The following is a 15682-nucleotide window of genomic DNA, read 5'->3' as shown; positions in this document are numbered from 1 at the left end:
TGAAGGGAAGTAGCTGTTCCTGAACCTGGTGATGTGGGACTTCAGGCTTCTGTGCTTCCTGCCTGATGGTAGCTGTGAGAAGATGGCACGGCCCGGATGGTGGGGATCTTTGATGACGGATGTTGCCTTCTTGAGGTAGCGCCTCCTGTAGATACTCCCGATGGTGGGGAGGGATGTGCCCGTGATGTATTGGGCTGAGTTCAGTCAAGATGTCAATCAGAGTGTCGGATGTTGAACAAAGGGCATGTAAGGTTTAGCTGGTTGTACATGAAGTGACAAGCCCCTCAATTACAGGTTCACATAAACAGAGCAGCCAGTAGCAGCAAGGTACCACCGATTCTGTGTGGGGAGATCACTCCTGTGGAAACAGGAAGCTCCCAGTGACTCCGCCAGAGTCTCTCTCTCTGTCACTGCAGCCATGGCGCACCCAAGGTTTGCTTGTCTGCTTTGTTCTTTGCTTCATTCTCAGCACAAGTGTCTGTGTTGAATGGTTAAGGTGTTTGTAGGACTTTCTCTGCTCTACGAGTGAAGGTGTTAACCTGTGATAAATGTAGTATGCTAATAACCCACTAATAGCTTGTCATTTCTAACATTCATTTTCAAAATTAATGTGTCTGGGCTTTTTGGCGAAACCTAATTTTGTACAAAATGACCTGATCAAGCGTGGAATGAGACAGCAAAGTTGTTTCAGCAACCCCGGCTACTGTTCCAGAATTCATCCAAAAACGTCCTCTTGCTCGGTGCCATGCCTGAATTGTTCAGTAGTGCAGGAGTGGCACGTCCTGGGGCTTTTCCTGCCCTTCTCCACTCACGACACCTCCGATGTCTCAGGTGTTCCTGAGAAAGACCAAGTGGCTTTCCCCAAACCTCAGCCAGCCCTCCTCCTGAGGCATGGCACGTTCCCCCGGACGGTGTCCTTCACCGAGGAGGGACCACACTCTGTGTGGCCTGAGGGGAGTTCCTGGGCTCCCTACCAATCCAAAGCACAGCAAGGGCTCACTCCAGGACTCTATCAACAACCAATCAGAGCTGAGCTCCACCTCAACCCCACTTACCTATTCCATATCGCTGACCATCGGCATTGGTAAAACTCTGCTGAGCTCAGCCTTATTCTGCCTGTGAGAGGGTTGCTGAGACAATGGTCGCTGTGTGGTGTGCTCTGCATGTTATCCCATGTAGTTACTTAATATAGTTGCTTGCTTCAATGAAATGGTGCCAGGGAAATTGTACCCACTGCTCGCTGTGTGGAGAGCTGGCAGCAGGAGGGCTGGGGTACAGTTTCTCTGAACCAGAACTAAACCAACCTCTGCCTAACTCCTCCTTTTTGTTCTCTCCGCTCACTGCTCTCGCTCTCTGTGCTCCCAGTGGCTGCGACCAAGGCCAAAGCTAAAGGTCAGTAAGGTTCTCCATTCTCCTGAGATCTTCTGGAGTGGTTTGGCGAGGTTGTGTTGGCTTGTTGAGTTGACAATGTGACATTTGATGAATGGGTTTTCAAACTCCCCGATAATTGTCAAATCCTGCACCCGTGGTCCTGCCAAAACATCACAGTGGGCTGACAGAGGCCACAAGCTTGCTCCTTCACTGAGGGCTTGGAAACATGAATGATATCACAACCTTCAAAGCCACAGAATTAGAGAGCCCTCCTTGTTTAAGTGGTTCCATCATCCTTTCTACACATCTCACCTCATTACAACACCCCCCTCTGTAATACATCTGATTAGAGCTGTTATAACCTGCCATCTCTCACACCATTGGGACTGCCAACCCTGTGAGGGCATCTCCCAGGAAGTTTCATCACATGACCACACACCCCACCCCACAGTTTCACCATTGGCTGCCCTCTATGTCCATCGTCACTCTGCCTCCCGTACATCAATCAGAAAGCAAACCACGTATTTATTACCCAACAGAGTGATTCTTCACTGTTATATAACCCTATTTTCTCAGCTTTAATATATTTATAAGAAACAAAGATCTTGAAGAAAATCTCAAAACATTTTGTGAAACACTATGGTTTAAAACCCTGATACTATTCCTCCCTGCACTGTACTGCTGCCACAAACAACACATTTCACAGCAGCGAAGTCAGTGATAATAAATCTGATTCTGACTCTGATTCTGATTCCTCGGTCACCTCCAGCAGCTCATGAAGACTCAGCTTTCTTTCCCAAAATCCCCAGGACATCCGCCCCTCATCACAACACGTTCTCCCCGTGTCTGCATGGGTTTCCTCCGGGTGCTCCGGCTTCCTCCCACATTCCAAAGATGTACGGGTTAGGAAGTTGTGGGCATGCTATGTTGGTGCTGGAAGTGTGGTGACACTTGCGGGCTGCCCCCAGAACACTCTATGCAAAAGATGCATTTCACTGTGTGTTTCTATGTACATGTGACTAATGAAGATCTCTTATCTTAATATCACCCCATTACGTTCAAACAGTAGCTGGGTGCGAGCCGCAGGGCTGCAGGCTCGGTGTGAGTAGGTGAGAGGCTGGGAAGCTATTTAGTGTCTGGCACAGACACGGTGGTCTGTGTTGTGGTAAATCATGCCTGGATCGTATCACTCTGTGTGAAATATTCAACTTGAATTTATCTAATGTTTTTAATGTTGGAGAAAATCCCAAACTGTCATGTGATCCAACATCCAACCAGAATTTGCGACCCTTGCAAGTGTAACCGACAGAATGTTATAGCTGCAAGTATTTACTTGAGGCGGTGAAGTAGACGGACATTGTAGTGGCGGTGGGTCACGTTTTAAAGCAAGCTGGGTTCTCCACTCCTGAGTCTTTGAAGAGGTGCAATCAGATAAAATTTATCACAGTGACCCGGGGACCGAGGGGCTTTAGTTGTGTGGAGAGTCTGGAGGAGCTGGGGTTGTTCTCCTTGGAATAGAGGAGTTGTCCTGGGGGTCTGAGAAGGGATTCAGAATCATGAAGGGTACAGAGAGAGTAGGGAGAGAGAAAGTGTTCCCATTGGTGGAGGGCATGGGATGAAGGTGACAGGTAGAACGAGAAGGGACATGAGGACAGGATGTTTACCACAGTGAGAGGTTGGCTGTGGAATGCACTGTCTGGGCCAGAGAGTGGAGGCTGATTCAGTAGTTATGTTGGAAAGGGAGGTGGACAACTGTGCGAGAGGAAAGGATGTGCAGGCTGGGAGAGGTGGGGAAGTGGGCTGAGCAAGAGTTCTCCTGCATAGACCAAAGGGCCTTTTCTCGTGTGGTTGCATAGGAAGCGTGACAGTACTTGATCAGACACAGACTTCCAGCAGGGTCTCAGAACGTAGACCAGTACAGCACAGGAACAGGCCCTTCGCCCCCCATGTCTGCACTGAACACGATGCCAAACTAAACTAAATCTCGCCTGCCTACACACGATCCACCTCCCTCCATTCCCTGTATATTCACATGTCTAACAGCCTCTTAACGCCTCGATCGTATCTGCCTCCACCCCTACCCCAGGCAGCACATTCCAGGCACCCACCACTCTCTGTGTAAAACTTGCCCCACACATTTCCTTTGAACTTTCCCCCTCTCACCTTAAATGCGTGCCTTGAAACGGGACGGGAAAGTTGAAGTGAAGGATTTAGATAATGCACAGAAGAAGAGGAAGAGGAGCAATAGAGGTATTTCAGCTCCTCATGCCTGACCTTTTATTCAATGAGATCATGCCTGATCTTTTCCCTCAACACCACTACCCTGCTCTAACCCCATATCCCTGATTCTCCATCTCCAAAAACCTATCCATCTCCGTCCTGAATATACCCAATGACGGAGTGTTCCGCAGCCTCTTGGGTGGGGAATTCCAAAGATTCACCACCCTCTGGCTGAAGATGTTTCTTTGCATTCAGTCCTCAATATCAACCAATAATTTGAGAGTGTAATTCCTGGTTCTAGACACCCCAGCCAGGAGAAACGTTAACTCGACATCTACCCTGTCGAGCCCCATAAGAATTTTGTACGTTTCATCGAGATCACCTCTCCCTCTTCTCAACTGAAGAGAACGTAGACCCTTGTAGAGCAAACCAGTCATCCAGGAACCAAACAGAGCTCCAAGTCTCTGGGAGAGGACTGGACTGCTCCCAGTTAGACTTGATGAACTCACGGGGGAGGTAAAAGGCCTGGTGAGAGGTTAGAAGAGGTTGTTCAACGTCAGGAGCTCCAGAGAGGTTATGGAGGGAAAGTAACCAAGGTGACTTGTGGCCATTTGATGTTGCAGTAGGAGTGGACCCAAGCAGGGAGATGCAGGGATGTGGGAGGTAAACAGGCCAGCCTGCACCATTCGGGGGTGGGAATTGTTCACTCAGTGAACATTTTTCGGTTCATGTTCCACACTGTGACACTGTGGCAGTGTTGGCCAACACCTCAGCCAATGATTCACATGTGCCCTTTTGAAAATCCACATGCGTCTCCAAACTAATGACAAGTAGACCAGTATGGACTATGTGACCATTCAGCGCATACACATTGATCACTGGATGTTGGGATGATTGCGAAGTGGATTTACAGACAGGTGGTCTGGTTAATCAGAAAGACATCCCGAACTCTGCAACTCCTGCCCTGGCACATATCTCCCATGTTGCTTTGTATCTGCCTCCCCACCCTGGATCTCCTCCCCTCTCTATGTCCTGTACCTTTCAGCCTGCCCCTACTCCTCCCTCTACTCTGTATCCCCTACCCTCTCCGTGCCCACTACCTCTGTTCAACTATTTCAAGAATTTTGTAACTTGTGAACACCCTTTCCTTCTTGCCCCATGAGTGCTAACCTCTCGTGTCATCTGGTAGTGCTCACCTCACGGCCTGCTCACCACTGCCTGCTCACCACTGCCTGCTCACCACTCATGTCATTTGGTAGTGCTCACCTCATGGCCTGCTCACCACTGCCTGCTCACCACTGCTTGCTCACCACTCGTGTAATCTGGTAGTGCTCACCTCACGGCCTGCTCACTACTTTTGGCTCAAAGAAATACATTTAGCTTATTTCAGACTCTTGGGACGCAACTGGTTCAATTTGTATGAACAGGATTCTTGTCCGGCCATTGTCTCACCACTTATTTGAATGTGCTTCAGGTTAACTCTGCTCTGGAGATATGTATATTTTCTTGCTTTGAGGGCTGTTTCGCGGGACTCAGCCTGTGTATCTGCACCCCTCAGTGCCTAACAGTTCCTCGAAAAGTTCTGTGGAAATTTATTTCAGTACTTGTTCTGTCCTTGAGTGCTGGGAGAATGAAGCAGACAGCCTGCTCCCATTAACCCCTCAGTGTGAGGATAATGGAGCGTTTGTGGGTCTGTTGGAGGCAGCCGTGCCCTGGAAAATTCTGATATCATTTAACATCTTGATGAGTGTTCTGACTGATCCTCTCTGCTGGGCAGCCATTACTCTGGATATGATCAGTCCACTCCGACCCCGCACAATCTGCCCACTCACTGTTATCTGATGACATCGTCTCCCCTCTCCAGCACTTCAATTATCCCTACACTGCGCAGGCCTCTTCTGACAGCAGTTCACTTCCCTCCCTGCCACCACCGCCAGACTCCTGCTCAGTTGACCAGGAACCCGACGGGCTCTGGCTGATCAGTTGGAGAGATTTACCCGGAGCTCCCTGTGTGGGGATCATTCCCGGCGTGACCCTGTCATAGATTCACGGAGTTATAGAAACAGCCCCTTCGCCACAACTTCTCCATGTTTCCCAAGGTGCCTTCCTGAGCTAGTCCCATTTGCCTGCATTTGGCCCATATCCCTGTAAACCTTTCCTATCCATGAACCTGTCTAAATGTCTCTTAAACACTGTAATTGTACCCGCCTCTACCACTTCCTCTGGCAGCTCGTTCCACACACCCACCACCCTCTGTGTGGAAAATTGACCCCTCGGATCCCCTTTAGATCTTTCCCCTCTCTCCTTAAACTTACACCCTCTAGTTTTGGACTCCCCTACCCTGGGGAAAACACTGTGACCATCCACCTTATCTGTGCCCCTCATGATTTTATAAACCTCTATCAGGTCACCCCTCAGCCTCCTTCACTCCAGGGAAAACAGTCCCAGCCCGTCCAGCCTCTCCTTATAACTCCAGCCCTCTAATCCCAGTAACATCCTGGTGAATCTTGTGCCCCCTCTCCAGTTTAATGACAGGCAACCAGAACTGCACATTACACTCCTAGTGTCGTTCCACCAATGTCTTGTACAGTTGTAACACGATACCCCAACTCCTGTACTCAGTTCCCTGACTGATGAAGGCAAACGTGTCAAACACCTTCTTCACCACCCTGTCTACCTGTGTCACACTTTCAGGGAACTATGTACCTGTACCCCAAGTACCCTCTGTTCTACAAGACTCTCCAGGGCCCTACCATTTACAGTGCAAGTCCTGCCCTGGTCTAATTTACCAAAGTGCAACACCTCACCATAACTATACTTACCTCCTTGTTGAATATAGATAGAACAGCACAGCACAGGAACAGGCCCTTCGGCCCACCATGTCTGTGCTGAACACGATGCCAAATTAAACTAAATCTCTCCTGCAGCTTAAATGCACGTCCTCCAGTATTTGACATTGTTACCCTGGGAAAATGACCCTGACTCTCTACCCCTATCTGTGCCTCTCATAATTTTATAAACCTCTATCAGGTCTCCCCTCAGCCTCCGACACTCCAGAGAAAACAACCCAAGTTTGTCTGACCTCTCCTTATAGCTCATGGCCTCTAATCCAGGCAGCGTCCTGGTAACAGCACACAAGATGTGGGAGGAACTCAGTGGGTCAGGCAGCATCTGTGGAGGGAAATGGATAGTTGACATCTTGGGTTGAAACCCTCCATCTGGATTGAAAGATAGAGGGGAGATAGCCGGTATAAACTCAGGGTATAAAGGGTGGAGCAAGAGCTTGAGTCTGGGGGAGAGTGTGTTCGGAGCAGGAGAGGGGGAACAGTGGGTGAAGCTCCCACAGAACTCCCATTGAAGAGAGAGCAGAAAACTTCTTCAAAGTCGGCATACCTTGAAGAGACTTTGCAGTGAAGTAGAGAAATGGAGACACCAGAGACCGCAGATGCTGGAAAGCATCCTGGTGAACCACTTCTCTACCCTTCCCAAAGCCTCCACATCCTTCCTGTTGTGGGGCGACCAGAACTGCACACAATATATTTACCGAATTTGTCTCCCCTGCTCTGTGGCAGAGGATCCAGCAATGCTCTGTCAATGGTGGAATCTCTCCCCGCCTCAGTGGTACATGACACAGCCTGTACCCTGAGGTCTAGCCTCCCCAACACTCAGGAACATCCGTCCCACATCCTGTCTGACCTGTCCTGTGAGAATGTTACAGAGATCCCCTCCCATCCCTCTATCTCCAGTTAATATCAGCCTATCTCTCCTCGTGTCGCCCTCTCCCCCCTCCCTTACGATCTACCTCCCATTTTTGTTCCCTTTCCCACACCCCCCCAGCACCCCGTCACCCATTTCCATCCCCCATGCCCTTCCTGGTTCCGTCCGCCTACCACCCTCTGGATCCCCCTACTTCCAGCTTTCCTCACCTCTCCGCCAGAGGTTCCCATCATCAACCTCCTTCCTCAGATTCCGGCACTGGCAGCCTCTGTTGCCCTACATCCCCCTCCAGAAGTTGTCTCCACCTTCACCCTCCCGCACCCCCACCTGGCTCCATCTGCCCGTCACCCCTCACACCTCCTCAGTCCACCCATCACCCACTGGCCACTGTCTCAGCCCTCCCCCCCCCTCCTCCGTACGCCGGCCATCTCCCGTCTCCACTCTCAGTCCTGATGCAGGGTGCAAACCCAAAGCATCGACACTTCCTTTCGACCCACTGAGTCCCTCCAGCAGGTTGTGAGTTGCTCCGGCGTCTGCCGTCTCTGGTGACTCTGTTACCCTCCCAACAATCAGTCTCGTAAACCTTCACTGCGCTCCCTCCTTGGAAAGGACATCCTTCTTCCGATAAGGGGACCAGAGGTGCACCAGGAGTTCCTCCTTCACGGTATTGTTCCCGATTGATTGATGGATGAAAGCTGTGTGTCCCCCTGTCTGAGGACAGGTCCCTCAGTGCCCCACCCTCCTGTCTCCCAGCATCCGAGCTCAGCCTCTAACCCTGTCCTGATCACCAGGTCTCCATCCAATCCCTCACACTAAACCGCCTTGCTATTTTTAATTCAAAATACTTCAGATTCCGTGAAACTAATTTAAAATCTTTCCTCACGGTAACTCTGCTCCCAATGACTAATTTGCAGCATTTTCCAGGCTGAGCTGCCTTGATTATCCCCAGAGGAAGCCAGACGCTCCAATCACTGCTACAGCCAGCACTGGCATCGTTAAAACTCCTGACAATGGCATGAATCAGCAACCGAAATACCACAAGCAACCGAACATTTGTATGCAGAATTTTACAAAGGACATCAGAACATTTGCTTTTAATGATACGAATGTTCAGGGATGATTAATTAGAACTGAAATTATGCTGCGGCTGAGGAACGGTCAGCAAAACCTCTTCCTTTCAGCATTATCCGCGAACTGCTGCCACACTGTCAAGTCCCTGTGCCCAGGATGGGCACTGCAAAACTCCACTCACTGGCAGACAGCTGTGGCTTCAGGTCCGGCTCCAGAGCACAGAATCCAGTGTAGTGTGAGAGCCCCACTGTGGGGGGGAGGGGCTGAGGGAGGGGCACACTGTGGGAGGGGCAGTACTGAGGGGGGGTCACACTCTGGGAGGGACAGTACTGAGGGAGGGTCACACTGTGGGAGGGGCACAGTTTTGTCTTTCTGATGAAGCATTAACCGAATGTCCCCGCTGATCCCTGCTGGGTCCCATGTCGACTCTGTTCTAAGATGAGGGGTAAGTTTAAAGAAGATTTACGGGGCAAGTTTTCACACAGCGTGGTGGGTGAGTGGAAGGGGCTGCCAGTGGGAGAGATGGAAGCAGATACAACAGCAACATTTATGAGGCATTTAGACAGGCACGTGACCAGGGAGGGAACAGAGGGACGTGAACCATGCTCAGGCAGAGGGGATTGGGTTGGTTTGGTATCACAGCCGGAAGACATGTTGGGCCGAAGGGCCTGTTCCTCTGCTGTACTGTTCTGTGTTCTCTGTAACTCATTCCTTCTTCAGTCCTCTGGAACCATTCAGCTCCTCTCCACGCCGAGGGAACTCTCCTTTCTGACTACTGTGGGGATGACGTTGCTGCAGGTTTTTCACCTACTCTCCTGCTTTAGTTCCAAAGATTAATGTTGTCAGGCTTAATTATTCCTGCAACAAAAAAAGACTCATGGGGCTGAACCAGGGATTTCTGCTTTTGCTTTGCAAAGTGTACTAACAGCGCTTTGAAATTAAAATTAATGGCTCACTTAGTGTTGCTGGCAAGGTCTGAAAATTGGAGGCAATTATCCAGGAAACACAGATCATCAGATTCCAGAATTAGTAACTGGACTTTACACTAATTTTTCTTCAACCAAAAATATCTCATCATAGTTTACTAAACAAATCAGAACTTGATACTGTCCTCTTTTACCTGGTGTCTGAGCTGTGAAGCCAGCCAGGCTCGGTGGGATTTTGGATTTCTGAGGCCTTTAGTCGAGGTCCAGCAGTTGTGGTAGACGCAGATGTGGCTGTGAACCCTGCAGTGTGGCAGCCGGTGTTCCGGGAGGCCGGCTTCCTTCGATGGGGCTGAGTGTTCCCTGGCCAAGTGCCAATTTCATGTGTTCAGGCCGTGGCGTCAATAGCAAGGTGGTCGTTTGTGGCCATCTCCAGCCGCCTGGCATCCAAAATTGTCTGAGTCTCCATACGCTGGGAGATCCTCCGGTGCAGCACTCCCTTAGTAACCACCCCTCCACAGTGTGACCCTCCCTCAGTACTGCCCCTCCCACAGTGTGACCCTCCCGCCCACAGTGAGGCTGCACCTGGACAATTAAGGTGGCACACTGGTGCAGTGTGTTGAGCCACTGCCTCACAGCTCCAGTGACCCAGGTTCGATCCTGACCTCGGGTGCTGTCTGTGTGGAGTTTGCACATTCTCCCTGTGACTTTGTGGGTTTCCCCTGGAGCTCCAGTTTCCTCCCACATCCCAACGATGTTCAGCTTGGTAGGTAAATTGCCCACATGTGTGGGTGAGGGGTAGAATCTTGGGGGAGTTGATGGGAATGTGGGGAAAGTGGGATTAGCGTAGGATTAGTGTAAATGGGTGGTTTGTGGTCAGCATGGATTCGATGGGCCGAAGGGCCTGTTTCCGTGCTGTATCTCTCTTTGATTCTATGGCACCTGGAGCCAACCTGAACTCTACATTGGCCTCTTTATTCGACAGTTCTTTTGAAATGGAAGCTACTTGACCTTCCGCAGTTGGCTGGTAAGGCAATTCTGAAGGCTCAGTCCGACAAGAATGCGTCCTGTTTTGAAGGTCACGATGTGGGCAGCTGCCACTTCTGACAGTCAGTGTCTGGAGACTGCGGGCACAGCCTGGCATCTGGGCCAAGCTCAGAGTCCTGCTATTCTTGGAATATTGACAGGATGCTCTTGTCAGTTGCATGGATCATATCTGCTGCTGCAGCTGGAGTTGGAACAGTGGTTTGGCTCAGGCCTCATCTGCACAGGGACCTGAGTCTCCTCCAGACATCCTGGGTTTTATTTCATGCCCAGTGATAGACTCATAGAGCACGGAAACAGGCCCTTCAGCCCAACTCATCCATGCTGACCAAGTTGCCAAACTGAGCTAGACCCACCTGTCTGCATTTGGCCCATATCCCTCTAAACCTTTCCTGCCCATGTACCTGTCCAACTGTCTCTTAAAGCTTGTAATTGTACCTGCCTCTACCACTTCCACTGGCAGCTCGTTCCACACACCCACCGCCCTCCGTGTGGAAAAAGTTGCCCCTTGTGTCCCCTTTAAACCGTCCCTCTCTCACCTTAAACCCATGCCCTCTAGTTTCAGTCTCCCCTACCCTAGGACAAGAACTGTGACCATTCACCTTATCTGTGCCCCTCATGATTTTATAAACCTCCATAAGGTCACCCTCAGCCTCAGAATCAGAATCAGGTTTATTATCACTGACGTATGTCATGAAATGTGTTGTTCTGCGGCAGCAGTACAGTGCAAGACATAAAGACATAAGAATTACTAAAAGTTACAAAAATAAATAAATAGTTCAAGAAAAGGAATAACGAGGCAGTGTTCATGGGTTCATGGACCGTTCAGAAATCTGATGGTGGAGGGGAAGAAGCTGTTCCTGAAATGTTGAGTGTGGGTCTTCAGGCTCCCGTAGCTCCTCCCCAATGGTAGTAATGAGAAGAGAGCGTGTCCCGGGTGGTGAGGGTCCTTAGTGATGGATGCCACCTTCTTGAGGCGCCGTCTCTTGAAGATGTCCTTGATGGTGGGGAGGGTTGTGCCTGTGATGGAGCTGGCTGAGTCTACAACCCTCTGCAGCCTCTTGAGATCCTGTGCATTGGAGCCTCCATACCAGGCTGTGATGCAGCCAGTCAGGATGCTCTCCACTGTACATCTGTAGGAATTTGCAAGAGTCTTTGGTGACGTACCGAATCTCCTCAAACTCCTAATGAAGTGGAGCCACTGATGTGCCTTCTTTGTGATTGCATCGTTGTGTTGGGCCCAGGATAGATCCTCTGAGATGTTGACACCCAGGAACTTGAAGCTGCTCACCCTTTCCGCCGCTGATCCCTCAGTGAGGACTGGTCTGTGTTCTCCCCTTTCTGAGGTCCACAATCTGTTCCTCGGTCTTGCTGACGTTGAGTGCGAGGTTGTTGTTGCGACACCACTCAACCAGCCGATCTATCTCACTCCTGTACACCTCCTCATCGCCATCTGAGATTCTGCCAACAACAGTGATGTCATTGGTGAATTTGTAGATGACATTTGAGCTGTGCCCAGCCACACAGTCTTGAGTGTAGAGAGAGTAGAGCAGTGAGCTAAGCACGCATCCTTGAGGTGTGCCTGTGTGGATTGTCAGCAAGGAGGAGATGTTACTACTGATCCACACTGACTGTGATCTCCCGATGAGGAAGTCGAGGATCCAGTTGCAGAGGGAGGCCCAGGTTTTGAAGCTTGTTGATTAGCTTTGAGGGGATGATGGTGTTGAATGCCGAGCTGTAATTGACAAACAGCAGCCTGATGTATGTATTGCTGTTGTCTAGGTGCTCCAAAGACAAGTGGAGAGCCGGTGAGATTGCATCTGCTGTAGACCTGCTGTGGCGGTGGGCAAATTGCAACGGGTCCAGGTCCTTGCTCAGGCAGGAGATAATTCTAGCCATGACCAACCTCTCAAAGCATTTCATCACAGTAGATGTGAGTGCTACCGGGTGATAGTTGTTGAGGCAGCTCACCCTGCTCTTCTTGCGCACCGGTGTGATTGATGCCCTTTTGAAGCAGGTGGGAACCTCCGACTGCAGCAGTGAGAGGGTGAAGGTGTCCTTGAACACTCCAGCCAGTTGGTTGGCACAGATTTCAGTACCCTACCTGGTACCCCGTTGGGGCCTGACGCCTAGCGAGGGTTCACCCTCTTGAAGGACGTTCTGACGTCGGCCTCAGAGACAGAGTTCCTTCGCTCCAGGGAAAACCGTCCCAGCTATCCAAGCCTCTCCTTATAACTCACGCCCTCCAGTGCTGGGAACAGTGCAGCTTCACACTCTCAGACCCCACCTGTACTGCTCCTTTTCATTGTTGCCTGAAATTTCTTCCCCATTTAGTACACAAATGTCTTCTCTGCTGATTTAGTCTCTGAGCAGGAGAGGCTGGCAGGAAATTTCCAGCTGATGTGCTCAGTCCCTGAACCACTGACCCGTGCTGAGGTGAACAGCCTGATTTGAATTAGCGTCCAGATATTTAGCAGAAGAAACGTCTTTGTTTAATCACTCAAGTACCAGGGCACTTACTCTGCCTGCTAGTACTTTGCTTCTGTCAATCTTGTCAGGAATTGTTTTTCAAAGTGTTACAACAGTAACAAATTCATTTATGTAGTGCCTTTAACTTCCTAAAGCAATTCACCAAGAACATCATTTTGAAGACCGATGCAGGGTGATGAGAGGAGATGCTAGGGCCGACACAAAGGCTCGGACAAGGGGGTAGGACAGGGAGAACGGTCAAGGAGGGGGAGGGGTGGAGAGGTTCAGAGAGGGGGTTCCAGAGCTCGAGGCCAGGCAGTTGAAGTCCTCACCACCAATGGCAGAGCAATTGCATTTGGAGATGGTAATGATTGAAGGAGCACTGAGTTCTCCAGGGTTTAGGGGGCTGGAGGAGATGACAGGGATACTGTGTGGAGCAAAGATGATGGTCAGTAATTGGTTTATTATTGTCACATGGACCGAGATGCAGTGAAAACCATTTGTTCGCATGGCCTCCAGGCGGATCATTCCGTACGTCAGTACATCGAGGGTTTCAGAGGTGGCTCAGGGTGGGTAGGGTTGGCTGATACTCCTGTGGAAATGATAGAATGAACAATGCTGCAGGATGCGACTTAACACACAACTTGTGTCAATGCAGCGGTCGTTTCCAGTGGTTGCCAGGGAGATAGGTGGAGTTGGCAGCTTGGGGGGAGTTTGTAGGAGGCACCAGAGCCAATGGCCTCTGTCTGCCCAATGCTTTTCCCAGATATTAGTTCAAGGGATGTGAGCTTCACAAGCTGAGCCAGCACTTCATTCTCCATCTCCAGCTGCCCCTGAGAAGGTGGTGGTGAGCTGCCTTCTTGAACCGCTGCAGTCCCTGAGGTGTTCGGGAGGGAGTTCCAGGACTTTGACCCAGCGACGGTGAAGGAACGGCGATATATTTCCAAGTCGGGATGGTGTGCGGCTCGGAGGGCAACTCCCAGGGGATGGGGTCCCCGTGCTTCTGCTGCCCTAGTCCTTCTAGCTGGTAGGGGGGTGGGTTTGGAAGGTGCTGTCTGAGGAGTCTCGGTGAGCTGCTGCAGTGCGTCCTGTAGATGGTCCACACTGCTGCTCTGTGTGTGGGTGGTGGAGTGAGTGAGTGGGTGTGGATGGGGAGCCTACCAAGTGGACAGATAGGTTGGTAAAGACTTCTGCTGGTACAACATTAGACTGGATGGTGAGAGAATGGGTGGGGTTGAGAGGGCGGCGTTGAAGCATTCCTGTGGAGACTGACCAGGTGTCTGGGCTCTGTTGCCGCTGGGCAGTGAGCAGTTACAAAGGACAGATCCTCGGGATCATAATGCATTATGAGGAGAGATTAAGGGAGCTCGGGCTTTACTCTTTGGAGAGAAGGAGGATGAGGGGAGACATGACAGAGGTGGACAAAATATTAAGAGGACTAGATAGAGCAGACAGACAGCGCCTCTTTCCCAGGGCGCCAATGCTCAATACAAGAGAGCATGGCTTTAAAGTAATGGGTGGGAAGTTCAAAGGAGATATCAGAGGAAGGTTTTTTACCCAGAGAGTGGTTGGAGCATGGAATGCGCTGCCTGGGGTGGTGGTGGAGGCAGGTACATTGGTCAAATTCAAGAGATTTCTAGATAAGCATATGGAAGGGGTTAGATAGTCTTAGGCGAGGTTTAAAGCTCGGCACAACATTGTGGGCCGATGGGCCTGTATTGTGCTGAACTGTTCTATGATTCAATGATTCTATAACGATCACGGTGGAGTGGCAGTGGCAGTGATCACTGCTGGGAATTGGACAGAAGGCAAGGAGGAGGGAGAGCCGGGAGACCCAGCTCACTGGAGGTAGCTTGGGCAGGGCGAGCAGTGAGAGATCGCACTGCTCGGTTGCAAAGTGACTTTGATCAGTAGCAGGGGAGGAATCCTGATTGAGTGATTCAAACAAAAACGTTAAATTATCACATTAAAATGCACCAATATCCATTACGTTTCAATGTCACAAAGTAAATTCCATCCAGTGAGGGGCTCTGATAAATGGAACCTCGGCTTCTGTGACAGGGCTGAGACAGAACGTGTATTCCAGACCCACAGTCCGTGTTTCACACATCTCCCTGTGCCACAAGACCAGCAACTCCCCTTTGGTTCCTACACTAAGGTGACAATCCAAGCACGCGGTCTCCACGGGTGCAAAGGGGGGGTTTCCAGGAGCGGTGGGCGCCACAGGAGCTCGAGTGCGTTCTGGATAGCGACAACCGTGTTAAAACTTGAAACTGTAAATAGTGTATATGGCGAAGTACTGTAATATGCCATCCTGTAACCACCAAATAAATCACCTTTGGAAAAGGGAAAAAGGTGAGAATTCAGAAAAACTGCAGATGCTGAAAGTTTAAAATTAAATCAGAAAATGCTGGAAACACTCAGCAGGTCAGAGCACGTGTGGGGGGAGAATCAGAGTTAACATTTCATCTTCGTCAGAGGCAAGGTAGTTCATCACCCCGCACGTCGCTGGGATGTGCAGGAAACCGGAGCACCTGGGGAAAACCCACGCAGACACGGGGAGAACGTGCAAACTCCACGCACAGCACCTGAGGTCAGGATCGAACCCAGGCCTCTGGAGGTGTGAGGCAGTGGCTTGAACTGTTGCAACACTCTCCTGCCCTACATACATCCCCAGACCTCAGTGTTTCACACGCAGTCCTGTCCCTGTAATCATTCCCGTGTTTCACACGCAGTCCTGTCCCTGTAATCATCCTGTGTTTCACACACAGTCCTGCCCCCCTATAATCATCCTGCGTTTCACACACAGTCCTCAGCCCCTATAATCATCCCGTGTTTCACACGCAGTTCTGCCCCCTGTAATCATC

The 15682-nt window shown here is 50.5% G+C and overlaps 1 protein-coding gene across 4 annotated transcripts in view; it reads left to right on the top strand.

The window, feature by feature from the left end:
• Positions 1–15682, top strand: part of cadm2b (cell adhesion molecule 2b) — a 1294793-nt gene that overhangs the window by 1052990 nt on the left and 226121 nt on the right. For 3 of the 4 annotated variants that reach the window (XM_052015250.1, XM_052015253.1, XM_052015252.1), the window contains exon 2: positions 1366–1392. The exons of the other annotated variant lie outside the window; for it this stretch is intronic. In XM_052015250.1, coding sequence (XP_051871210.1) covers positions 1366–1392 — 27 coding nt within the window. The remainder of the gene's footprint in view (positions 1–1365; positions 1393–15682) is intronic. 4 annotated transcript variants of the gene reach the window in all.

Source organism: Pristis pectinata, chromosome 4, assembly GCF_009764475.1.
Source record: "Pristis pectinata isolate sPriPec2 chromosome 4, sPriPec2.1.pri, whole genome shotgun sequence".
Taxonomy (NCBI): Eukaryota; Metazoa; Chordata; class Chondrichthyes; order Rhinopristiformes; family Pristidae; genus Pristis; species Pristis pectinata.
The sequence above is the reverse complement of the archived record's forward strand: the minus strand, read 5'-3'. Positions and strand labels throughout refer to the sequence as shown.